The 27,805-nt window shown below is 36.3% G+C and overlaps 2 protein-coding genes and 1 long non-coding RNA gene across 3 annotated transcripts; all 3 read right to left on the reverse strand.

The window, feature by feature from the left end:
• Positions 1-1,934: 1,934 nt before the first annotated feature.
• On the reverse strand, positions 1,935-27,763 carry LOC133199280 (ralA-binding protein 1-like). Its single transcript, XM_061335111.1, has 14 exons — positions 27,657-27,763; positions 26,754-26,886; positions 26,055-26,109; positions 24,233-24,374; positions 23,784-23,906; positions 21,099-21,302; positions 19,397-19,515; positions 18,760-18,890; positions 17,969-18,170; positions 16,289-16,879; positions 15,496-15,850; positions 14,580-14,669; positions 13,928-14,130; positions 1,935-2,073 (listed from the first exon to the last, which is right to left on the reverse strand). The coding sequence occupies exons 1-14, from the start codon at positions 27,676-27,678 to the stop codon at positions 1,942-1,944; spliced, it is 2,502 nt and encodes an 833-aa protein (XP_061191095.1). The 5' UTR covers positions 27,679-27,763; the 3' UTR covers positions 1,935-1,941.
• Positions 4,844-11,749, reverse strand: LOC133199212 (uncharacterized). Its single transcript, XM_061335054.1, has 2 exons — positions 5,297-11,749; positions 4,844-5,009 (listed from the first exon to the last, which is right to left on the reverse strand). Exon 1 carries the CDS (start codon positions 11,747-11,749, stop codon positions 5,609-5,611), a length of 6,141 nt encoding a protein of 2,046 aa, XP_061191038.1. The 3' UTR covers positions 4,844-5,009; positions 5,297-5,608.
• On the reverse strand, positions 11,866-12,519 carry LOC133199277 (uncharacterized). Its single transcript, XR_009722783.1, has 2 exons — positions 12,319-12,519; positions 11,866-12,031 (listed from the first exon to the last, which is right to left on the reverse strand). It is a non-coding gene; the product is annotated as an uncharacterized LOC133199277 (long non-coding RNA).
• Positions 27,764-27,805: the final 42 nt, after the last annotated feature.

Genomic DNA, 27,805 nt, shown 5'->3' on the forward strand with positions numbered 1-27,805 from the left:
ACAGATCTATGCATAGAAAAACTCCTCTATGGCACCTGATCCCACCTCTGATGTCTTAGAGGTCTGTGTTTGCTCTGCTTCTATTTTGTAATGTTTAACAGACTTTGGAGCTCAAATACTGTTCGTGATCTCCACATATTTCATTAAATAATTATCTCAAAGCAATAAAACATTTTTTTAACTAATATTGTAACTTTATTTGTAGATCTATTGCACAATATGAGTAATAATACATAAATGTAAAACTTAACCTCAAATCATCAGGAGGGGATCCAAGATTTCCGTGTGTGTGTGTTTAAGGAGATGTGATCAAGAAAGAATCAATTTGAAAACAGAAGTGTGTTACAATTGCTTCAAACTTCATCATCTCTCTGTGACAATATTACAAATATGTAAAGACAGAGAATAATGTCTGTCTCTCCTTTATCCTATTACTGGTGATAAACTTTATATACATAATAAACAGGTACAATAATAAAGCATACATCATATGGATAGGACTAGGATCAATAAGTCTTAATGTCAATAACAGAAATAAAAGAAAATCGTCATACAGTTGTTTGTTATATTTTTTTAAATGCATTCTTAAATTTCCCTTCTTCTCTTTATTGTCTGTTGGAATTTGTTATTCTGCTGAAGCCAATATGATTGTAATATAAAAAAACAAGAGGCCCATGGGCCACATCGCTCACCTGAGTAACTTTGGCCATGCTGTTCTTTACCAGATTTCCCCCTTTTAATATACCTATTGTGGCCCCACCCTACCCCCGGGGGTCATGATTTGAACAATTTAGATTCTACACTACCCCAGGATGCTTCCATATATAAGTTTCAGCTTTTCTGGCCCAGTGGTTCTTGAGAAGAAGATTTTTTTAAGATTTTTCTTATATATTTCAATGTAAAACTTGGATTCCTTATTGTGGCCCCGCCCTAGGATGCTTCCCTATAAGTTTCAGCTTTTCTGGCCCAGTGGTTCTTGAGAAGAAGATTTTTTAAGATTTTTCTTATATATTTCAATGTAAAACTTGGATTCCCTATTGTGGCCCCGCCTTACCCCCGGGGGTCATGATTTGAACAATTTAGAATCTACACTACCGCAGGATGCTTCCACATAAGTTTCAGCTTTTCTGGCCCAGTGGTTCTTGAGAAGAAGAATTTTAAAAGATTTTTCTTATTAATTTCAATGTACAACTTGGACTCCCTCTTGTGGCCCCGCCCTACCCCCGGGGGTCATGATTTGAACAATTTAAAATCTACACTATCCCAGGATGCTTCCACATAAGTTTCAGCTTTTCTGGCCCAGTGGTTCTTGAGAAGAAGATTTTTAAAGATTTTTCCTATATACTTCTATGTAAAACATTGATTCCACATTGTGGCCCTGCCCTACCCCCGGGGGTCATGATTTGAACAATTTAGAATCTACACTACCCCAGGATGCTTCCATATAAGTTTCAGCTTTACTGGCCCTGTGGTTCTTGAGAAGAAGATTTTTTAATGACCCCACCCTATTTTTGTCTTCTCTTGATTATCTCCCCTTGTCAGGGGACTTGGCCCTTCATTTTAACAATTTAAATTTCCCTTCACCCAAGGATGCTTTGTACCAAGTTTGGTCAAAATTGGCCCAGTGGTTCTTGAGAAGAAGTCAAAAATGTGAAAAGTTTACAGACGGACGGACAGACAGACAGACAGACGGACAGACAGACGGACAGACGGACGGACGGACGACGGACAAAATGTGATCAGAAAAGCTCACTTGAGCCTTCGGCTCAGGTGAGCTAAAAACTTCTTGTCCAGATGAAATAATGTTATTCATGATGTAAAATGTTGTCTGTGTTTGTTATCATCTGTTTGTTATCTATTGCTGTTGTTATTATCCATTCTGTTGTTTATTTTTGTTGTTCTTGCTACTGTGTTGTTATCTACAGTTGTCTACAGTTGTTGTTATCCCAGTATGGCCTGTATACTGAGTGAACTCTCCAGTTGTTTTTGTTGTAACATCCGGATCTGGACTTTGACATCCAGACATATCATCCTCTCCTCATGAATTTTACTGCACAACTCGGCATTCTTCCTCTAGAAAAAAAAAGTTATCAAAGGATGTAAACTAAATATATTAAATATGAAAATGAATTCAAAGTTACAAAAATCTATTTAAGACTACAAGTAATTGTAAATGAACAGAAACAGAGACATTTATAAAAATACATAAAGGTTTTTATCAAACATATACACTGCATAGAGTAAAAATTAATACAAGAGGCCCATGGGCCACATCACTCACCTGAGCACATAGGCTAAGAAGAAGCAGAAATCAGTTCAGTTTTGAACGGGGGGAGGTGGGGGCAAACTTAAATTTACACTACCTCAGGATGCTTCCATATCAATATTACTAATCATGGCTTTGCTGTTCTTAAACAGAATAATTTGAAAGATTTTAAAGATTTTATTCCCTATGTATTCCTATGTAAAACTCTGATCGCTCATTGTGGTCCCACCCTACCCAAGCTAAATTTGAACAAATTTGAATCTACACTACTTGGGGATGCTTCTATAATATAATGATTAATCATGGCTTTCCTGTTCTTGAGCAGCAGATTTTTTCAAGATGATTCCTATATATTCTTATGCAGAACTTTGGCCCTCTGTTGTGCCCAAACCCCTGGGGGTCATAATTGAACAAACTTCATTGTACAATATCTAAGGTTTCTTCTGTATAAATAAGACCTCGGAACATTAACTGGCAAAATTGGAAATATACAGTCAAAACATTTAATGATAGACAATGAAATGGGCTGGTACAATTCGGCACCGACATCTGAGAAAACATCGGATTGAAATTCTAGTTTGAAATTCATTTTCACTCCACCTGAGCTGTTTTCAAATGCAGGGTGTGAATGTATGATCCAAAAGGCAAATAATTTCAATTCCCAAATACGTTGTTTGAAATTCATATTTATCATTGTTTATATGAGTTTTTAGGTTATAATTTTAAGGACACGTAAACGTCATAGAAGACAGAGATTATTTTTTCAGGGGATGGCAATTTGATTCTAGAAAGGGGGGGGTTAAAAATTGTCGAGTCAGATCCTGCCTTCACATGACAAAATTTATTTATATCTAAGATGACAAGAGGTATTTTCTTTAGTTTTGTCTTCACTGAAAAATGTTTGACAATCAAAAACAGGGAGGGGTTGTCCAAACTATAAAAAAACTTTCTTTTTTATTTCCAAGATCGTTCAGCCCCCTCCACCCCCCACCACATGCATGCACATACCTAACAGAAATCAAATATTTGTCCCTTTATATTTCTTTAAAAACACTGGTCAGAAATTCTGATTTATATATTTAAACTTCAAAATATTCTGAAATTGAAATTATTTGTCTTCTGGGTCAATCAGCAACTCATTGCCTTCTAGTGTAGCTGAGGTGGATTGAAAATGATTTTCAAATTAGAATTTCAATCCAATGTTTTCTCGGACGTCCGTGCCGAATTGTACCCACCCATTCCATTGTCTATCATTAAATGTTTTGATTGTAACAGATGGAAATGACGTAAACTGCATATTTCCAATTTTGCCAGTTAATGTTCCGCGGTCTCATGACTAATAATGGTTTAGTTGTTCTTGAGAAGAAGATTTTAAAGATATTTCCTATGTAAAGTGTATGATCAGATTCTTAAAAGGGATATATAGGTTTTCCTTTTGCTCTGAGTTAATGATTGGAATGATTATTAGGACAGCTCTGTCTGAGGGTATATCACATAGTACTTAAATTTTCTCTTTCATCTAGAGATGGGGACTGGGTAAGGTATTACTTGCACTGTGTTTCTCCCCTAGGTTCCCATTGATAGATAAGAACTTGGTGTCTCAATCTTCTTTAGATTTACTACACCCTAAACTTAAAAATTCCCTAGGACTAGGCCACTGGTGTTGATAACTTTTATACTTTTATTTTGCTCTTACCCATAACTTCTTTACTGCTGATTCAACGTCCGACTTCTTCTGATAGCTTCTGTATGCCTGACTTTCTCAAAGCTTTGCCTTATATAAACCTTTGGTTTGGCTAGTCTAGTTCCAGGGGTTGTCAGGTCATTCCAATATTTGAAATCTTCAATGCGTTTTACTTAAATGCCCCTTAACCATTACAACTATATATTCCTATGTAAAACTTTGACCCACTGTTTTGGCCCCACCCTACCTCCATTGGTCATGATTTGAAAAAAAACTTTGCTGTTCTTGAGAAGAAAATTTTTAAAGACATTTCTTACATAAACTAAGACCTCCCTCTTGTGGCCCCACCCTACCCCCCAAGGGTTATGATATGAACAAATTTGAATCTAAAGTTAAGTTACAAAGCTTTCACATAAGTTTCATCTTTTCTTGCCCAGTGGTTCTTGAGAAGAAGATTTTAATAGATGCCACCAAATTTTCACGAATTCTTTAGTTAATTATCTCCCTTTGAAAGAGGGCATGGCATTTCCTGTGAACAAACTTAAATGCCCTTCACCCAAGAACACTTTGTGGCAAGTTTTTCTTTTAAATTGGCCCAGTGGTTCTTGAGAAGAAGTTGAAAATGCAAAAAGTTTACAGACAGACAGATGCCAGACACTCTTGGATCAGAAAAGCTCACTTAGGCCTTTGACTCAGGTGAGCTAATAAAAGGGTAGCTTACACTTCATGTAACATCTATTATTTTTACCTCCTGATTTTAGGTATCAGCTGTTATTATTATCTCTAGTTCCTCAATACGAGTTATCACTTGTAATTGTTATTATGCTGTCTGGAACAGCTAGCTAAACCTCACACCTCACACCTCATACTTGATCATTGAAGAACACATGGTAACTGGTTCCATATTTATTAACAAGCGAATTCATATTCCAATCAGTGAATGAGCGAATGAGCCTAGGTGAGTGAGACAAAGTGAGCCTATGTGAGTGAGCCTAAGTGAGCGAGTGAGTCTACACGAGCGAGTAAGCGAATGAGCGAGTGAGCGAATGAGGTAAATAACTGAAATAAACAAAATCAAATACTATAATACTGATATACCAAAAAGACAATAACGGTGTTCCATAGAAATAGCTCACTTATAAACCTTATCATAATAACAAATTACTATAAAGCATATTAGATAAATTGAATAACAATAACTAATTCTCGTGACTTCAGTGACTTTAAACTTTACAAAAAATACCGGTCTGAATAAGTTTTCAATACACAAAAACTCTATAAATAATCACCAAAAAACTTTACAAATAATAGGTATGAAGTTACAAAAGTTTCCTATAAAAACTTACATGGTAATAGGCCACAAATCGTAAGAAGGTAGAATGTTACATGTACATCCTCATGGATGGAACTCTAATGGCAGACTGAATGAAAACTTGCACGAGAAAATGAGGGAGATAACTCCTGACACAAAAGATTTCCACTCAAGGAAGATAATTCAAAAATTTACAAAGAAGGATAACTCTTTCTGATATCTGAATAATACACATATTTCACTCCATATAATTACACAAAAAAGCAAACAAAAATAAATAAAAAATAAGAACTGTGACAGCACACTCCCCGTCTGATGTTTCTAACATCACATATACAATTACAAGCTATACATCAATGTCATTGGATAGTAGCAGCACCATCTCTGTAACTGGACGAATGAATGTTGACGACTGGCAACCGCGTTTCGCGACACGAATTTCAGCTTTACGAACTTTCCCGTCATCACTGGGAAACACTTTCACAATGACACCCATAGGCCAAAGGTTACGATGAACATCTTTATCGCGAAGTAACACAATATCACCTTGTGTAATGTTTCTTTCACTACGCGTCCACTTGCGACGAATCTGTAAAGTATAAAGATACTCTTTTCTCCAGCGTGTCCAGAATAAATCTGCCATATGCTGTACACGTTTCCACTGAGCTTGATACATGTTCATCTTGTCAACAGGAAGGTCGACGATCACAGGAGTTTTCTGGGTAAGTATCATGGAAGGGCTCAGAGGGTACGGTTCATCTGCATCTTCCGATAAGGGGACTAATGGTCTGGCATTTACGATTGCTGAAACTTCTGCCATAAATGTCGTCAGTGTTTCATGAGTTAGTGATCTAGCTGGTATCTCCAACATAACTGCATCAATCACACGTCTTACTACTCCAATGAGGCGTTCCCATGCGCCACCCATATGCGAAGAGTGGGGTGGATTAAACTTCCAAGTAGTTCCACACTCATAAAGGAAGTTTTTGATTTTACCGTCTTCCAAGTTGAGTCCAGTTGAATCAATTTTCAGGTCATTTATAGCACCCACGAAATTGGTTCCTTGATCTGAACGAATTTGGGTAACTTTTCCTCGAATGGCTTCAAACCGCTTAAAGGCGTTGATAAATGATGAAGAGCTTAACTCCTCCACAACTTCAATGTGAATTCCTCTCGTTGTAAGGCAGGTAAATAAGATTGCCCATCTTTTCGAGTTTGCAGATCCTCCACGCGTCCGACGAGTAACTATCTCCCATGGTCCAAACGTATCCAGGCCAATGTAAGTAAATGGTGGACTAGGCTCCAAACGATCGGTAGGAAGGTCCGACATTTTTTGACACAATAGCTTTCCACGTAATTTTCTGCATTTGACACAGTTGTGAAGTATGGATGAAACTAATTTTCTGGCTCCTATTATCCAGAATCCAGCACTACGAATCGCTCCTGCTGTTAAGTGGCGACCTTGATGTTTACAGAGTTCATGATAGTCACGAACAATCAACAACGCTATATGATGGTTTCTGGGTATTATCACTGGATTTTTCTCATTGATTGGTAAAGAACTTTTGTTGAGACGTCCTCCGACTCTCAGTATTCCATCTTTATCCAAGAATGGCGAAAGAGGTAAAATGTTACTATCTCTAGGTAGAGGTTTTTCTTTCAATATGCACTGAATTTCTTCTAAATACACTTCATTCTGCACAATTTTGATGATAAGTTTCTCAGCTTTGTTGAAATTTTCCACAGTTCTTGAATCTTCACACACATGCCACCCAGAGCATTTACTGTCTCCTTGTTGAAAGGAATGTGCTATATGCTGAAGTCTGGCAATAGTTTCAACAAGTTTCCTCCATTGCGAAAAACATGAGAATCTTTCTGATTTCAGTCCAAGTCTAGAGATGTCAACCTTTAGACAAGTGATTTCTTGTCTGACTTCCCTGTCTGAATCTGGGTCCACCATCTCATAAGATACGCATGGGTGCTGAATCTGTTGTAAGTGTGCAGGTGATGGTCCTAAGAGCCAAGTACTGTTTTGTAGAGCTTTAACTGGTATCTGTCTTGTTGCTTGATCAGCTGGATTTTTGTCTGTTGATATGTATGACCACTGATCTGGTTTGGTCACTTTACGAATTTGCATCACTCTGTTTGCCACATACTGATAGAATCTCCTTGAATTGTTGAAAATATATCCCAACACTACTTTACTATCACAGTAAAACTTAAAATGTTCAATCGGTAATTCTAGCTGTTCTGATACACACTTAGCAATTTCCACAGCTAGCACAGCGCCACAAAGTTCTAAACGTGGTATCGAATGTCCTTTTAAGGGCGCAAGTTTTGATTTGCCGAGGATAAATCCAAAGTTTCCTTGTGATTCTACATAGGCCACTGCTGATATTGCTGATTCTGAAGCATCACAAAAAATGTGAATTGTTTTGTTCATTGTCTCACTCCACGACTGAGTCAGTTCTATGTAAACTCTTGGGATGTGTAGATTTTGGAGATGTTGTAAGGAATTTTTCCATTTTTCCCACTGAGTAGACTGATTTTCTGGTAAAGGTTCATCCCAGTTGACCGTTTCTTGAAGTAGATTCCTCATAAGTGACTTGCCTTGGATGATAATTGGGGCGAGAAATCCTAGGGGGTCAAATATACTATTTATTGTTGATAACACACCTCTTCTTGTGAATGGTTTGACATCATTTGAAATTTTAAAGAAAAACGAATCTGACTGTAAGTCCCAATTAAGTCCTAGACTGCGCTGTGTTGGTAGATTGTCTTTTGATAAATCCAAGTCTTTCATTTCACTTGACAGATCACTAGGTGGAAAAGCGTTCATAACTTCCTGGTTGTTTGAAGCTATTTTGTGTAGACGTAATTTCCCATAACTCAATGCTTTCTGTGTTCTTTTCATTAGGTCCACAGCTTTTTCTACAGTAGGTTGTGATGTTAATCCATCATCCACATAAAAATCACGTTCTACATACTGAATTACATCTGTCCCAAACATATCTTCTACTTCCTTCACAGTCTTGCGTAATCCGTAGGTTGCGATGGCTGGCGAGGGACTGTTTCCGAAGACGTGAACAGTCATACGGTATTCGATCAGTCTCTTTTCAGGATTGTTGTCTTCATGCCATAGAAATCGCAAGAAATTTCGATGAGGTTCACAGACTTTAAAACAATAAAACATCTGTTCAATATCTCCAATTAATGCGACTTTCTCTCTGCGGAACCGTAGTAAAACACCCAGAAGACTGTTTGTCAAGTCTGGTCCGGTAAGTAGTACGTCGTTAAGCGACTTTCCTTCGAATTTTGCTGAAGAATCAAACACAACTCGAATTTTGTTTGGTTTCTTTGGGTTGTAAACTCCAAACAATGGTAAGTACCAACACTCTTCTCCATTCTGTAGAGGCGGTGCTATTTCTGCATGATGATTCTTGAACAATGCATCCATAAATTCCACAAAATGTTCTTTCTTTGTAGGATCCTTCTGCAAAGTGTAATCTAACTGTTTTGCTCTCTTCCTAGCTTGATCATAGTTGTTTACTAGTCTTTGACGGTCCTTACGAAAAGGAAGTGGAGCTTGCCAATGTCCATCAAGATCTTTTGTAAATTCTAAATTCATGATGTCTAAGAACTCATGATCATCCATAGAAAGTCCTAACTTTTCATCATTCTCTGTCCTCTGAAAAACACTTTCACCAATTTCAGTTTTTGTACACATGATGTTTGTTGAGGTTTCATTGAGGATTTTTTCTTTGACCTGTAAGTTACTGTTGCAAGGTAGCATCAGAGTTGGACGGCTATCAGGTAGAACACAAGTTTTCATGACATTAATGACATCTGGTTTATGGGTTTTTCCCAAACAAGTCTCACCAATGATAGTCCAACCAAGGGACAGTTTTTGGGCATAGGGTTGATTTCCCAATCCAATGCGTTGGTCTAAAACGTGATGTGCTTTGGTTATGTCCCTTCCTATCAGTAACAGGATTTCTGCATTAGGATCAACTGGTGGTATGTGATCAGCAATGTCATGCAAATGTTCATAATGTAGGGCTACATCTGGTGTAGGAATTTCCTCTCTGACTTCAGGAATTTCATCACACTCAATGATGGTAGGTATATCTATACAGTTTTGTCCATCTAATGACTCAACAACTAATCCATGAACTTTACGTCCTGACCTTTGAACTTTTCCTGAACAAGATGTTAACAGGTAATTTGTCATAGTTCCATGAGTGTCCATAAGATCAAAGAGTTCTGGTTTAGCTAGTGTTCTGTTTGACTGGTCATCAATCACTGCATAAATTTTCACAGATTTTTGCGGACAGTGTTTTGGGTACACATGCACCAGAATGGTTTTAGCACAAGATTTTCCACCAAATGTTTGTCCACAGATTTGTGTACACTTAGAATTCACAGCTGGGTTGTTCACATTTTCAGAATCTAAAACTTGTCTCTCAGTGAAATTCTCCCCGCCATAGTTTCTCCAAGGGTATGAAGTCTGAACTTTTGTCCTGTTCACATGTAATGGTGATGTGTGAAATTTGCTTCCACATTCTCCACACTGCACATCAGAATGACACTCTGCTTGTTTATGATCTCTTGAACAACATCTATAACACAAATTGTTATCTTTCAAGATCTTCCTCCGTTCGTCAAATGGCTTTGTTCTGAAAGCTCTGCACTGTTCCAAGGAATGGTTTGTCTTATGAAGGGGACACTGGTTTTCTTTTCCTGAGTTACGAAGAATCTGTGGTTGCCGAGACACAGCTGTTTTCCTGTTTGAAATCTTCAGAGTTTTGTCACTGTGTTTCTGCATATGCAAGTTTCTATCTGTATAAGCAAAACTGGGATTGTTCTTGATACGGCTTTGCTCACGAATAAAGTTTGCAAATACATGAAATGGGGGAAACACAACATGATGTTCACTTATGTATTTCATTGCTGTATTCGTCCATTTTTCTTGAAGTTGGTACGGAAGCTTCATGACGATAGGTGTCACTCCTGTCGACGCATCAAAATATGCAAGTAATGACTGGTAACGGATATCTTCTTTTGCTGCTAGGATTTCATCCAAAATATCAGACAAGTCATATAGACGACGATAATCTTTCGATGTAATAGGAGCAAATGAGTTCAGTTTTGTTTTTAAAGCAGATTCTATCATTTCAGGACAACCAAATCTCTCCTCTAATCTTTGCCAAATTCTCTGAAGTCCATGCACTGGATTGCTGGCACTTGCTGCTTTAATGCTGATAATCTGTTGTTGTGCTGATAGACTAGTGAATTTGATAAGAAAGTCAATTTCCTCTTCTGGTGTCACTTGTAAGTCTCTCATAACAGATTTAAAGGTTGCTTTCCATGACGGGTAGAATTCAGGTTTGTCATTAAATTTGATGAGACGTGAAAGCATCAAGTCTTTTTTCAAGAGATAACGAGTGAAATCTGAAGTCACTGCTTGTCCTCCTACACTCCAGGACGGCTGTGGTGGAAAGTATGGAAGAGCCTGAGGATTCAGTATAGATGTACAAGGTTCTGGAATGCAACTCTGACTATGTTGATTAACATTTTCTTTCACAATAGTTTCAGGTTCTACACAAATGTTTTTATTTTGAGTTCTGATTTGAGCATGTTGCTCTACATATGATTTTGTACGTTCTTTACTGTCAACACTCTCTAAATGTTTAATACATGTATCACTATGACCACACTGACTTCCTTCCTCTTCACTGAGAATTTCCGCTTCAGCAACTGCGACTTCCTTTTTAACAGATAGTAATTGTAGATCTGCTTCTAAATCGTCTGTCATTTTCTGAGACTTAGCTCTTTCTAATGCTAGAAGAGATTGTTCCTTCTTAATTTTCATTTCAAGTTCGGTATATTTTAATTTGGCACGGGCAATTTCTGCTTTCTTTCTCTTTTCAGACAATGAGCTTTGTTTACTGCTGATTGAAGAAGTTTGTGAGGCATTTTCTTGTGATCTCTTAGTTGACCTATTTGAATGAACATCTTCTTCCTGAGGTGGTTTCTGTTCATGAAGCTGTGGTGACTGTTGGTACAATGCATTCAGTTTTCTGAAAGCAGTATCAAATAAGATAGAATATCCTTTCTTTGAAAACTTGAGTTTTTGAAGTTCATGTACACATTTTTCAGTTCGATGTCTTTCCAGAAAACCACAGAATTCACTGAAGAGTACGTCGAATGCATCTATTCTTGTTTCTAATTGTGATTTCAAATGTATGATGAGTTCTGGATTTTTAGAAGATGTGTGGTCTACTTCCTCGATGATAGTGTCTACATTTTTCCATAACTTTTGTAAACGAGCTGAGTAAGTGTTAATCTGTTTGTCTAGGAGTTCTTGACCTTTCTCAGTTAGATCCCTGTGACGTTTCGGCCTGGCAGAGGCCTGGTTTTTGTCATCTTCTTCTTGATCAACCATCTGGTGTTCGTCATCTTCTTCTTCTTGATGATGATCACTCATCCTCAAATTCTGGGTTTGGTTCTGGCCAATTGACATTTATTTACTATGCTGTCTGGAACAGCTAGCTAAACCTCACACCTCACACCTCATACTTGATCATTGAAGAACACATGGTAACTGGTTCCATATTTATTAACAAGCGAATTCATATTCCAATCAGTGAATGAGCGAATGAGCCTAGGTGAGTGAGACAAAGTGAGCCTATGTGAGTGAGCCTAAGTGAGCGAGTGAGTCTACACGAGCGAGTAAGCGAATGAGCGAGTGAGCGAATGAGGTAAATAACTGAAATAAACAAAATCAAATACTATAATACTGATATACCAAAAAGACAATAACGGTGTTCCATAGAAATAGCTCACTTATAAACCTTATCATAATAACAAATTACTATAAAGCATATTAGATAAATTGAATAACAATAACTAATTCTCGTGACTTCAGTGACTTTAAACTTTACAAAAAATACCGGTCTGAATAAGTTTTCAATACACAAAAACTCTATAAATAATCACCAAAAAACTTTACAAATAATAGGTATGAAGTTACAAAAGTTTCCTATAAAAACTTACATGGTAATAGGCCACAAATCGTAAGAAGGTAGAATGTTACATGTACATCCTCATGGATGGAACTCTAATGGCAGACTGAATGAAAACTTGCACGAGAAAATGAGGGAGATAACTCCTGACACAAAAGATTTCCACTCAAGGAAGATAATTCAAAAATTTACAAAGAAGGATAACTCTTTCTGATATCTGAATAATACACATATTTCACTCCATATAATTACACAAAAAAGCAAACAAAAATAAATAAAAAATAAGAACTGTGACAGCACAGTTATCCCTTAGCTAGTTCATCATTACGAGCTATCACCTGTTATTATGACCTCTTGTTCTTCGTTACGAGCTATCAGCTGTTATTACCTCCTGTTCATCATTACGAGCTATCACCTGTTATTATGACCTCTTGTTCCTCGTTATGAGCTATCAGCTGTTATTACCTCCTGTTCATCATTACAAGCTATCACCTGTTATTATGACCTCTTGTTCTTTGTTACAAGCTATCAGCTGTTATTACCTCCTGTTCATCATTACGAGCTATCACCTGTTATTATGACCTCTTGTTCATTATTACGAGCTATCACCTGTTATTATGACCTCTTGTTCATCATTACGAGCTATCACCTGTTATTATGACTTCTTGTTCTTCGTTACAAACTATCAGCTGTGGTCATTATCTCTTGTTCCTCTTTATGACGTATCAGTTGTTATTACTTTCTGTTAATTGTTACCAGCTTTCAGCTATAGTTATTACCTCTTGTTCTTCTTTATGAGTTATCAGTTGTTATTATTACCTCTAGTTATGAGCTATCAGTTGTTATTACCTCCTGTTCCTCATTATCAGCTATCAGCTATAGTTATTACCTCTTGTTCTTCATTACCAGCTATCAGCTGTTATTACCTCTTGTTCCTCATTACGAGCTATCAGCTGTTATTACCTCCTGTTCCTCATTATGAGCTATCAGCTGTTATGACCTCCTGTTCCTCGTTATGAGCTATCAGCTGTTATTACCTCCTGTTCCTCGTTATGAGCTATCAGCTGTTATTATTACCTCCTGTTCCTCGTTACGAGCTATCAGCTATAGATATTACTTCTTGTTCCTCATTATGAGCTATCACCTGTTATTACCTCTTGTTCCTCGTTACGAGCTATCAGCTATAGATATTACTTCTTGTTCCTCATTATAAGCTATCACCTGTTATTACCTCTTGTTCCGCGTTACGAGCTATCAGCTATAGATATTACTTCTTGTTCCTCATTATGAGCTATCACCTGTTATTACCTCCTGTTCCTCGTTACGAGCTATCACCTGTTATTACCTCTTGTTTCTCGTTATGAGCTATCAGCTGTTATTACCTCTTGTTATGAGCTATCAGCTGTTATTACCTCCTGTTCCTCGTTATGAGCTATCAGCTATAGATATTACTTCTTGTTCCTCATTATGAGCTATCACCTGTTATTACCTCCTGTTCCTCGCTATGAGCTATCAGCTGTTATTATTACCTCCTGTTCCTCATTATGAGCTATCAGCTGTTATTACCTCCTGTTCCTCATTACGAGCTATCAGCTGTTATTACCTCTTGTTCCTCATTATGAGCTATCACCTGTTATTACCTCCTGTTCCTCGTTACGAGCTATCAGCTGTTTGAGGATCTCCTGTAGATCTTCCTCGTCCTCGCTCTCGTAGCTGCTGTCAGACTCGGAGCTGTACTCGTCCACATCGGAATCCTGTCTCAGGTACTTCAGCTCATCGATTTCTTGATTCAGTCTCTCCGCCTCGTGTCGCTCCGTCTCAATTTTCTTTCTTAGTTCTCGTTCTGAAAGCAGAGAAAAAATACTAAGAATACAAAGTACAGAGAAAACAAAGTATCAAAAAACATCTGTGACACTGTATCAAAGCAGGAAATCAAAGTACTGAGAAAACAAAGTACCAAAAAAAACATCTGTGACACTGTATCAAAGCAGGAAATCAAAGTACTGAGAAAACAAAGAAATGAGGAAACATCTGTAATACTGAAGCAAAGCAAGAGAAATATATTTACTTGTTTATAACAAATAACTAGAGTAGAGTATTGCATTAGCCACACTAACATCAGAAGTATTAACCTGATTATATGTATCCCAAAATGAACCTCTGTCATTTGTCTGATTTAGGTCGTAGTAATTTTTTTGAAATAAGTTTACATTTTGAATAATTTGTTCTTTATCTCGTGAATATCCATCATGTTCTTTGTCAAAATGATTGTATATCATGAATATTCATTACCTATAGCCAGAAGCTCCTCCTCCTCCAGTATAAGGGCCTGTTCTTCCTCCAGCAACTTCATCATCTCATCATCATAGGCGAACTCTTCATCTAATAAAACAGCATGACAACTTTAACATCATCATAAGTAAACTCCTGATCTATCAAAACAGCATGACAACTTTATCATCATCATAAATAAACTCCTGATCTATCAAACCAGCATGACAACTTTATCATCAACAAACTCCTGATCTGTGAACACAGATAAAGTGACAACTATAACATGACCTAATTCTCATCATAAACAAAGTCATTGTTTGTTTTACATGGTAAGTAAAACATGACAACTATATCATATTACATCGTAAATAAAGTCCTGATCAGCATTTCATAAATTCTATGGTCGTTAAAATGAACTTGTTAACAAATATAACTTATCATTGGGTCGTATTTTGGCCAATGTGTTTACAACCAATTGTTAGGCCTTTGTCTTTATACGAATGTGAATACGGAATATTACATGTACGTCTACCAGATCAATACCTATGGCTCACGGCGGGTGTGACCAGATCAATACCTAGGGCTCACGGCGGGTGTGACCAGATCAATACCTAGGGCTCACAGCGGGTGTGACCAGATCAACAGGGGATGCTTACTCTTCTAGGCACCTGATCCCACCTCTGGTATTTCTGGGGGTCTCATTTTATCCCATATTCACAGATTTGTATTGTTTTAAGATTTTTTGAGCTTGATCACTGTTCATTAACTTTTTTTCACTTTGACCAATTACCCCATCCCTGACCAACAACATGCTACTGATTGCTCTAATACAACAAGTTAATCACTCCATCATCATAAGCAAATTCCTGATCTATCAATACAAAACTGCTTTACAGATTAGAAATATGCGTACAAAGATTACTTTCAGTATTACCTTCTTCAATTTCTTCCTGCAATGATGTATCATTTGGTTTCTCCCCGTCCACTTCATCTAGTGTTTGTCTCTCTTCCTGCACAGTTTCCTCTTCCTGACCTTCAGTTGACCTCTGTTGACCTTTAACCTGTGACCTCCCCTCTTCTTGATCTGTTACACAAGCCTCACTTTCATCTGTCCAGTTGTGTGCCACACCCCTCTCTGCCTCCAGAATTTTCTCTGCAGTGTTTTCAAATTGGTCATCAGAAGATTCGTCCTGCTCATTGACTGACACACCAGCTGTGTCAACCCCAGCAGATTGGTCAAATCCCACATCTTCAGTTTTCTCAATGTCCTCAACTTCTTGTTGCGGGGCCTTTTGAATAAAACAAAATTGTCTGCATCACACTGATAATAAATGATGACTACATTCAGATATGAGATTTTTTTCTCTTGATTGATTTGGTCCAAGGACCATGCAACAGACTTGTTGTTGTAAGATACTTTTTAGCTTAGAACATGTAGGGAAGAGCACTTTGATAATTCAATCCTAGGTAACAATTTTATTTTGATCTTTTTAACATCTACATCATTTCAGTGCAAAAATTAAGTTTTGGCTTAAGCCTAATTTGCTTTTTGATTCATAGCATTAATTTTAAAATAAATATGTTACAAACATTACAACTTAAGGCCTTATAGAGCTTCCATCAATGTTAATACTCAGCTAAAAGTTATACATTCATCATCAAAATAAGTAGGCATCAAAACGTGTCACTTTAATTACAATTGAAATATATATCTTCATTCTTTTTACCAGTTCTCCCTCCTTTGACTTATCAACCTCCACTTCTTGTCCAGTAACTTCCTTTTCCACACTTTCTGTTTGGTCCTCACTTCCTTTTTGTGTTTGTTCTATACTCTCCTCCTTTTGGTTGACTTCCTGTTTCATTTCAGTGACAGTATCTTGGGTCTCCTCAGGTTCCACAGATCTGGAATCAACATCATCTCCTAAAGTTTCCTTTCTCTCTGTGGTAGGTTCCTGCTCCGATTTTGAAGTAGGGCAAGTTTCTTCTATCTGATCAATTGTAGCTTTATCAGAGATTTCCTCTTCTTGCTCTTGATTGGCTGAAGTTTGACCAGCCTCCTCTGTCTCCCTGTAAGCCTCCTTCTGATTGGCTTGTTCCTGGGATGGGACATGCTGCATGTCAGATTCATCTTGATGAGCTGTTTCTGATATAGGTGTGGCTTCTTGATCTGTAGGTTGACCTTGCTGAGGTGGGGGCGGGGCTTGTTGTTTGACTGGCACCTGTAGATCAAGCTTCAACTCCTCCTCCTCTGTTACAGTGGGCGGGATCGACTCATCCTTCAATTTTCTCTCTGTTGCTTGTTTCTGGGCTTGTTTGATCTACAAAAGATGAATCTCCAATGATAATAGATTGACTCTCTTGTAAATTCAAATATAATATGGTTTTACTTATTCTAAGAAAGTTTACAGTTTGAGATTAAATTTGATCCTTCACTATATCTTGCTTTTGAATTGATTCTAAATCTAAGGTTAGTCTCAATATCTTAATTATTTATACCTAGCATGTGAGCTGAGTTCACAGTTTGAGAGAAGCTTTTCTTCTTTCACTATATCTTGTGTTTGTGATGTGATCACATTCTTTCCTTTAATATCATATCTGAGTTTACAATTTGTCAGTGAGCTTTCCCATACCTTCCATCTGAATTGATCTTCTATGATTTAAGCTTATCTCAGTCTATGTTTGTACCTTTTGTTTGAGGTTAGTCTATGGTTTGAGTTCAGAGTTGAGTCTACAGTTCTCCAGTACATTTCATTTGAATTTAGTCATGATTTGCTCTATGACCCACATCTTCCTTACTTTTAATTTTAGATGTCTCAATTTTACTCTACCTTTTGTTTGAGTTGAGTCTTCAGTTTGAGTTGAGTCTACAGTTATACTCTATTTTTCATTAAAGTTGAGTCTACAGTTCAAGCTTACAAAACATGAGTTGGTTCATGATTTCACGATTTTTACCTTTCGTTTGAGTTGGGTCACAATTATGTGATTTTTAAATTTCTTTTGAGTTGTTTCACAATTACGTGATTTTTACCCTTCCTTTGTGTTGGGTCACGATTATGTGATTTTTACCTTTTATTTGAGTTGGGTCATGATTATGTAATTTTTACCTTTCGTTTGAGTTGGGTCATGATTACGTGAACTTTAACTTTTGTTTAAATGGGTCATAATTACACGATTTTTACCTTTCGTTTGAGCTGGGTCATGATTACATGATTTTTACTTTTTGTTTGAGTTGAGTCACGATTATGTAATTTTTACCTTTCGTTTGAGTTGGGTCACCATTATGTAATTTTTATCTTTCATTTGAGTTGGGTCACCATTATATGATTTTTACCTTTCTTTTGAGTTGGTTCACAATTACGTGATTTTTACCCTTTGTTTGAGTTGGGTCACAATTATGTGATTTTTACCTTTCGTTTGAGTTGGGTCACGATTCGCTGGACCTCCCACAGTTGTTCCTCCTTCTCTTGATCTGTGGACCCGGCGTTGATCTCTGCATGGAGAGCGTTTAGCAGAGACTCCTGCTTCTGCAGTTCCTCCTGCATCGGAGCAAGGGATTCTGGGAGTTCTAGTGACCAGCGGGAAGTAGTGGGCTTAATGGGGGGTTTATATCTGTCAGGAATAAATAACTGGTTAATAACTGAAAAATGACTTCAACTGAATAAAAGAAAATGGCATAAATAATGATCAGTAAAAGAACTTAGGGAGGTTAATATCTGTTAAATTTAAGCCACAACCTTCCATATTATTTATGAACTAAAATGAATTTTTTTTCATTCATCATCTGCTTCATTTGCTCTCATGAGTAAAGTAACATATCAAATTAAATAACATCAATATTAAACATAAATTATACTTAAAAGTGTTTGGTTGATTTATTCATTCCGAGTAACCCTAAAATTTTAATGACTGGTAATTCTGCTACTATTTCTTACAATCTATTTTGCATAGGAGACACAAATGTGTACAGTTGAAAACAATGACCTGACATTAGATTTTCTGTGAAAAATGGATTTCCTTTATCTTAAAGAAGGGAAACAAATTAGACTAGCACATTAAATTGACAACTCACTTTTTGAGCTCAGTGTTGGAGAAGAGTTTAAATAAGGACTGCAGCAATACATTAAATACTCATTTTTTTTGTTACTCAATGTCTGAGAAGAGTTAAAATGATGATTGGAACAGCACAGTGAGAACTCACTTTTTGATCTCGATGTCTGAGAAGAGTTTAGATGAGGATTGGAACAGTACATTGAGTACTCTGTGCGAGATCTGCATGGTAGGACTCAGGACAATGGACACGTTCTGTAGGCTCATCTTGTTCTCTTTCTCCTGATAAATAAAACTTTTAATAAAATTTTTATGGACTTTTAGTCTCAAGGAGGAAATTGTCTGAATTTCTGAGTGCTGAGGTTAAGGACTATTTCTGCATGAATACTACATGCTTGTCAACACCATAACAATTACAGTAACTTTGATCTTAATTAACAAAGAATTTGATGAAATCTATTATTATAAATTCATGAAAGATAAGATACTGAATATCTGAAAGACAAAGAGACATGTTTTAAAGGTTAAAAAATCAAGTGCAACAAGGAATTTGAGAATATTTCATTGAGATAACTTTCCAATCATTAATTAAATGAGTCACCTTATGAGAAAGATTCAACTCAGCAATTAATTAACAAGTCTTAGATAAACCCAAGTAGTCATGACAAAGGGAAATAACTCCTACACTTAAAATCATACAGACAGCAAATCATGCACTCATAACTTACATGTATGCATGATGCCTGTCTCAAAATGATGTTGTCTATTAAAATCTAACGATGTCTTACCCTTTGTATAACATGAGTCATATGGACAATCATCCACGACAGTAGAAGTCTATTACACGTAGGCAGGTCATTAATTAATCTCCGGAATGCTTCACATCTTGCTATCTCTCCTCGCACCACTGAAAAAAAAGATCAAGCTTGGTTCAGTAAAAATGCTCAACTTAGATGCAATAAATTAAGAAAACCTTAGTAAATTTATGTCAGTAATAGGCCTTCAATAAAACCATTTTAGCTGTGGATCTGTAGCTCATGTCTGTAAAAATTGGAACGGATGACCAAAATTTCTCATAACACCAAAGGATATGCTGCTAAAACCATGGTAACTAGATGCTACATGTATGCAACGTACAGGAAAAGGTAACAGTAAAACGTTTAATATAGCGAACACGCTTATAATGAATTGACGCTTACAGCGAAGTGAATTTCATTCTCCGTGGAAAAATATATTGTGAAATTAATGGACATCATGAATTACATTTATAATGCTTGTTTAATATAGACGCAATAAGATAGGAAAACCTGGTAAATCCCTGCCAAAAATAGGTCTGCAGTCATATTAGGGTAGCAGCAAATCTGTAGCTCACTCATCAGAGATAATAATTTTCTAATGAGCAAAAGATCTTGACAATATTCAATTAGATTAATCCAATCTTGATTTCTGTGAATATCAATTTCAGGCATTCACAGCATCTGGAATCAATTCAGATCTCCAGAGAAAATTTTACAGCGAGAAATTTATACGAGTACATTTACTTATCCTGTGTGCAAGAGTTAATTTATACTGCAGGTTCTTGTATGTTTTATGTACTGGGAGTAAATATACATGTAATCTACAATTTTATAATTATTAAAATCATGATTTCCATAAAAATGGCCTCATACCACAGCAAGAGAATTCTTGGGATTAGTGTGATGTTTCATTGAGTATAAAATTAAAGGGCAATTACAAATAAGCATCTGGTTCAAGATGATGTTCTTATAAATTAAATGATAAACAATGGTTGGAGAATTTAAAAATCAAGCATTCCATCAGTAGAAAGTTTACTAAAAAGCTTTCTACATCAACAAGTGTAATATTGCTTTTACATAGAAACAGATTTACATCTGTCCCTGACAAGGTGTGAATATGCTTACAAGAGTATTTTTTGCAAATACAATGTAATAATATATATGTGCACGAGTATATTTACAGATATGCAAATCATCTGCATATGAGTGACCTCACCATAACAGGGTATAATCTAGTACATGTATACCTTTATAGATAAAATCAATTTCACCTGAAATCTCTGAGTGATCTTAGGTGTCTCTTTTCTATTCTTTCCTGCTGCTTTGATCTTAGTCAACCTGAGGCAACTCTAATCTAATGTTTTCCTGAGGCGTCTTCAAACTTTGACATGAGTGCTTTAGTCAGCACGGGTAAGATTACCTGAGGCGTCTTCAAACTTTGACATTAGTGCTTTAGTCAGCATGGGTAAGATTGCCTGAGGTATCTTTAAACTTTGCCATGAGTGCTTTAGTCAGCATGGGTAAGATTGCCTGAGGTATCTTTAAACTTTGCCATGAGTGCTTTAGTCAGCACAGGTTAGATTACCTGAGGCGTCTTCAAACTTTGACATTAGTGCTTTAGTCAGCACAGGTAAGATTACCTGAGGCGTCTCCAAACTTTGACGAGTGCTTTAGTCAGCACGGGTTAGATTACCTGAGGCGTCCTCAAACTTTGACATGAGAGCTTTGGTCAGCACGGGCTCAGGGAGCTCGCGGAGGAACTGTTTAAGGAGGCTCGCTATGATGTTTGGTTCATGTTCCTCCAGGTAAACAGGTGCCCCGCGGTTATAACAGTCCTTCAACATCTGGATCTTAGATTTCACCCCTGAGATTCTGTAGATTCCCTCACAGGATAAACCTAGTTAACGATCAAAGTAATGAAGAGACTGTGACAAATCATAGTACTGACAGTACTGACAGACATTAACTATACAGTATGTACAAGGGTCTTAATGACAGTGACTATGACTTCTAAATGCTGCTTGGCAAAAAAGAAACAAGTACTGACAATTTGTATGTACTTTGTTCACAACCTCTCTAATTGTCAAATTTTGAACATAAATTAAAAAGTATGTGTACATGTACATGTATAAATGTTTATATCCCATAGAGGAAATGAAACTTGCAAAATTGTGTATTGACTGAGAGGCCTCAATTTGTTTTTCTTTATGAGGTCATGAAAAATTTAAATGAAGGACAAAACAGAAAATAGTTCTTTTGATTCACTGTGTAAAGGGCAAACTAAGACTCTACAAATTCATTAATGTAATTATCATAGTCAAAAGATGACATTGTGTAGAAATCAACATAATGTTTCCAGCTGATGTATTATATTTCATTTTTTGAAAATTCATAAAATTGGGAATTTATACATGTACAGTCAAACCTCATCATCTCACCACTGGGTGGACCAAGAAAAAAAAATTTTAAATAATATTCAATGATTTGAGATATCTAGAATAAAAAAAAACATGAAGAACAAGATGTGTTTGTGAAACACTGATGCCCCCGTATGGCAGCTTATGTCGAAGGTTAAAGTTTCTCAAATGCAAGTCAAAATCCAGGCCAAAAGATAAAAAATGTTGATACCCAAAGAAAGATCTTGTCTCGAGGAAAACACCTGTGAAATTTGAAAGACCTAGATACAACTGTTCAAAAGTTAAGGTGAAGGTTAAAGTTTTTTAAATAAAAGTCAAACGTCAAGGTCAAGGTCAAAGTGGTTGGTATCCAAAGGAAGATCTTGTCACAAGGATTACATATGTGAAGTATGAAAGCCCTAGCACCAATCATTCAAAAGTTATGGCCAAGTTTAAAGTTTTTCAAAAGTAGGTCAAACTCCTAGGTCAAGGTCAAAGGGTCAAAGTGGTTGGTATCCAAAGGAAGGTCTTGTCTTAAGGATTACATATGTGAAGTATGAAAGCCCTAGCATCAACCATTCAAAAGTTATGGCCAAGGTTAAAGTTTTTCAAAAGTAGGTCAAACTCCTAGGTCAAGGTCAAAAGGTCAAAGTGGTTAATATCCAGAGGAAGGTCTTGTCACAAGGAATACACATGTGAAGTTTGAAACCCTAAGCACCAACTGTTCAAAAGTTATGGCCAAGGTTAAAGTTTTTCAAAAGTAGGTCAAAGTCCAAGGTCAAGGTCAAAAGGTCAAAGTTGTTGGTATCCAAAAGAAGGCCTTGTCACAAAGAATACACATGTGAAGTTTGAAACCCCAAGCTCCAACTGTTCAGAAGTTATGGCCAAGGTTAAGGTCTCATAAAATTTTGCAAAAGTGGGTCAAACTCCAAGGTCAAGGTCAAAAGGTCAAATATGATGGTACCCAAAGAAAGGTCTTGTCACAAGGAATACACATGTGAAATATGAAAGTCATAGCTCCAACCAATCAAAAGTTATGGGCAAGGTTAAAGTTGACAACAGACAGACAGACAAACAGACAAACGGACAAACAGACAAACAAGTAGATAAACAGACAAACAGACAGACAGGACAAAAACAATATACCTCCGGGATCTTTCGATCCGGGGGCATAAAAAGTGCTTGGGACTCATTTTGACATTCCATGGTATTCGAGTTCAACTGTTATTTAGTTTATTCATGACCTTGATGTGTGTTCCTTAATTTAGTCCTTATGACATGATTTTCTATTCTATACTAATACCTTTATAACTATACATGTCTAATTTTTAATTTAAATAAATAACAATCAGGGTACCCATGTATCTTTTTCTAATTTTATTTTGGTAACTGTATAAAAAATTGACATCTTTTTGGATAAAGCCTGAATAGTTATACCAAACAATGTAATGCATATTGTATCCCCACCACTACTCTGTGAAATGATTCATACAGCTGGATACCTCAATGTCCCAGCCTTACTATTAGGGCTGGGACGATATATCGAGATATCGATAATATCGATTCAATGTGAGGATGATACGCATATCGATACATATGAAGAAATATCGACATATCGTCCAAAAAATTCTGACTAATGTTTTTCTTTGTTTACTTGACATTTTGGGTTTAATATGTAAAATAAATATGCTTAATATAAATATAAATATGAAATACATAATAATTAAGACCACTTGTGCAAAATAATTAAGTTTTACAACAGACATACATACAACTTCTTTGAATAAATTATTCTTATTTGTGAAGAAATGTTTTGTTCATTTCAATATAAAAAAAGGATTTATAACCAATTAAACATATCATGATACATATCGTATCGTGGCTCAAATATCGGGATATGTATCGATATAGAAAAAGTTGTATCGTCCCAGCCCTACTTACTATATCATCTATATAACATGCCATCAACATCTCATTCTTACCGTGTTCCTCAATATAATCTACACACTCCCGGAAAAGCCGAGGCAGTTCTATCCCATCATGACTTGGGCTTCTCTCCACGGCCACTGACAATGGTACACCAAAAATAGGTTTGGTAACTTCAACTGTAAGCAAAGTCTGGTTCTTATTTGATGATGATTGTATACATTTAAATGTTAAGGATAACATTTCCTTGACCTTTATTATGATTTTCCTTATAAACTTACTGTACATACAAGTATTATGCAGAGTTGTCCCTAAGACATGGGAGCCGGGGAATTTCCCCTCCTACAATGGTGTAATCCCCCAGTTATTCTGGTAATCCCCCTCAACTCCCTGTTCAGGGGAGGAACCCCAGACCCCCTTCTACTTTTTTAATTTCTCCTGCTATTTCAATTCTTAGGGACAACCCTGATTAAGGATCTTCAATAAATTTCAGTGAAGGAGTTACCTGGCTCACTTGGGGGTGGAGGTTCGTGCTTGGATTTCTTTTTTCCTTTAATTTTGTGCTTCTTTCCTTCTTTTTCTTCTCTCTTTCCTTCTTTTTCCTTCTCTTTCTCATCCTTCTTCCCTTCTTTGTCTTTCTTTTCTTCCTACAAGTTTGATTTTGATTTTGTTAAGAACTTATAAAACAAGTGTGTTTTGTGGAACAAATGTCACCTGCAATAACAATAAAATACACAGGTCACCTGCATGAAAAACATTCTGACGAAACTTTTCTTCTTGAACTGAATAAGCAAAGAAACAATTATAGTATATGTTTGACTTGACTATGTATAGCCGAAAACTTCCAGAATTAGGCCAGGGTTATGTAATGGATATATGCCGAATACTGTTCTATATGTAAAATTATCAGACTGTTTGAGGCCCGTTAGGGCCGAAAACAGTCTGATAATTTTACATATAGAATTGTATGAGGCATATATCTTACTTAAAACATTGCTATTTAAATGTCCAAAAGTTACCTGGAGGAGTCCGATAATAACACAATAGGAGTTCAGGCATCAATAGTTTTCTACCTGAAACCATCTAATAAGTAGACAAAAGAAAAGAGAAAGTTTTTTTTCTTGAGACAGGAAAACCAGTGAGTGAACTCTTTTGTTTCATTCAATGGCAGTCGTTTGGCTTAGCAGGAACTATGGACAATGGTCAGGTGATGAAGAATTTTTTTTTATGATTCGGAATATTTTGTTTATTAAGTGCGTTTGACATTGATACAGTGTTGGATGATATCTTCAAAATTCATTTAAAGTAAAAATGCGGATTTTTATCTAAAAATTTGATTGGATGATATAATGAAAATCTTGGGTTTTAAAACTGCGGTCATTGGCGAACAAACCTCGTTAAAAGAAGAGATTCGCAGACTGGTTCTTTATCAGAAAATGGATTTAAATTGGCTTATTCACAGTGCTGTATCGAAAACGCTTTGCAAAAAACCGAATGGAAAGTGTTACTTTTGAGGAAGGTTAAAACTTCAGTTTCTTTTTCTTGGATTCGCTATTTTTAACAACTTAATTTCCTCGTGTTCGCTTTCCCTGAATTTGTTCTCCCTAACTTTTTTTTTTTGATTTCTGGGCATATTAAACCTTGATTTCACTCTAGTTGTTGTTTTTAGCTACTGTCCGATTTTGTTATCACTGCCGTCCGATAATATATTATTGGACTGGTAATTATTATTATCGGACGGCTACAGGTAAATTTTTAGACTGCAAGAACAAAGGCATGACGTCACAGCAATGTTTTAAATTATAATAAATATGACACATTTCAATCTCAAGATGCTTCAATTGACCAATATGGTATTACTAAGCCTCACACAGTGCAAGATATGAGGCAGACATGACTACTGCATGCAGGGAAATTTTCAGCCCTGTTTTATTATGACCCTTTTTGCCCTTTTCATAGGGGGCAAATTTAAAACAAGGTGAATTCAAAAATGATATCATTATCTCTTAGACACAACTGTGTCTGGGGAAACTTACAATGGGCCAAAATTGTTTGCAAGTGTGAAAGGGCAAAAAATAAAATGGGGCAAAAATATATCCCTGTGTACTGTACGTATATCCATGAAATTCCAATTTGACTTTGAAGTGACCTCATGACCACAGCTTCTCCCAGGATGCATCAACTGAAAAAGTGTGATGACCCTAGGCCTCCTGTACTTCTAACTCAGACATTAAAAAGCTACCAGACAGACAGAGAGACGGACAGGAAAGCCAATATCATAATAACTTCATTTAAAAGACAGGCATATCAAAATCAGTAAAATTTACCTTTGGTTTTTGCTTTTTGAAAAATGACTTTGATTTCTTGGCTTTCGATGGACTCCTGTATAAAATAAAAAGAAAGAAAGGTTAAGGGAGGCAACTCCTGCATTAAAGGATTACAATACCTGATTTTCTATTTTTATATACATATAAACAAACACTACATGTATTTTGTAAAAAATAAATAACTGTTTGATTTTAGATTATGAAGTTCCTGAACTAAAATGTAAAATGAAACCTATTTTCAGCTAGTTGAGTTGCAAGAAATTAAGAGGTAATTATTGGTTGTGTGTAAACTGAAATAAACATACCTGAATTTGTCTGACTTCAAAACTCTTTCAAAGAGAGCTTTTTTTTGTTAAGCTTTCTGTACTAAGTTGAAATTAATCAGAGTTTACATAAACTTTGATATATCTAACTTGAATTCCTCTGAGATAACTTACTTGAATATCTTGAGATAACTCACTTGAATTCCCTTGAGATAACTCACTTGAATTCCCTTGAGATAACTCACTTGAATATCTTGAGATAACTCACTTGAATTTCCTTGAGATAACTCACTTGAATTTCCTTGAGATAACTCACTTGAATTCCTCTGAGACAACTCACTTGAATTCCCTTGAGATATTTCACTTGAATTCCTCTGAGATAACTCACTTGAATTCCCTTGAAATAACTCACTTGAATTCCCTTGAGAAAACTCACTTGAATTCTTCTGTGGTGATTTGAGATGTGTCCGAGTCCTCCTCGTCAAACTTCATGTACCCCTGATCTTTCTGTCCCTTCTTTGAGTCTCGTTTTTTACCAAGCAGATCTCGCTTTTTTCCATCCTCACTTCCTGATGAAAGAAATAAGATATAATTTATAGAGTTAGGAAATCCTTCCGACAACAGAAGTAGATTATTTATAGAATAAGGAAATCCCTACTTCCTGACAACAGAAATGAAAGACAGAAAAAGGGAAATCTGTCTCATTATTACAATACATGTATATTACATTAGTTTTTCTCTAGGGCTGAAACGATACGCCCCCTCCACGATACAGTATGTATCCCGATACTTGTGTCACAATTCAATTTTTTCAATACGATACATTTTAAAAAAGAAATAAATCATAAGGTTAAAGAAAACATGTATTCAGATTTCAAAAGGCAAGTAAAAGGTGGTGATACAATAAAGAGCACTACTTGACATGTGCTTCTGTAGATTAAAAGAACACTTTGTTCGTGTCAATACTAGCAGTGGTAGCCTGCTCTGAAACTTTCTCTGTCGCAACTTTCTCCCTCTTGTGTGTCAAACTATTAAAATGAGGTCAAACCCGATCTATTTCAAGGAGTACCCAAACCCGATTATAAAAAAATGTACCGAACCGAAACCGAGATAGTGAATTGAACATTAAACCAAGCAGTAATATTGAACAATATCGATATTTCGGTGAATCGTTTCAGCCCTATTTTTCTCCAGTAAAATTCCAATTTGGGAAAATTTAAACACTGTAAACATTCCTAAAATTATGCTTTATTCACCACTTTTAAGAAGAAAAGTAATTAGAACACCCTTTGTTACTAAATTTAGATTTCCCTAGCCCTGACATAGGTAAAATTAATACCATCAATATGATCTGTGTTCATGACTGCGATGTTCTCTCCCGTGGACTGTCACTCAAATATGGAGGAAAATCTGCCTCTACATGAACGTTCAATCAGCCAACACGGCCTGTAAATTAAACAAGAAATATATCACTGGTTTGAATTTTCA

The sequence above is a fragment of the Saccostrea echinata genome, unplaced genomic scaffold (genome assembly GCF_033153115.1).
Source record: "Saccostrea echinata isolate AGI-Se365-2 ecotype Australia unplaced genomic scaffold, CSIRO_AGI_Sech_v1 ptg000033l, whole genome shotgun sequence".
NCBI lineage: Eukaryota > Metazoa > Mollusca > Bivalvia > Ostreida > Ostreidae > Saccostrea > Saccostrea echinata.

Coding starts and splice junctions, on each gene's coding strand:
- LOC133199280 (XM_061335111.1), bottom strand. CDS start 27,678: ATGAACACAGATCATATTGATG. Junction 14,670..15,495: donor GCAGGAAGAAATTGAAGAAG/GTAATACTGAAA, acceptor CTGTTTTATTAG/ATGAAGAGTTCGCCTATGAT. Junction 2,074..13,927: donor CTCGTAACGAGGAACAGGAG/GTAATAACAGGT, acceptor TTTTTTTTCTAG/AGGAAGAATGCCGAGTTGTG.
- LOC133199212 (XM_061335054.1), bottom strand. CDS start 11,749: ATGAGTGATCATCATCAAGAAGAAGAAGATGACGAACACCAGATGGTT.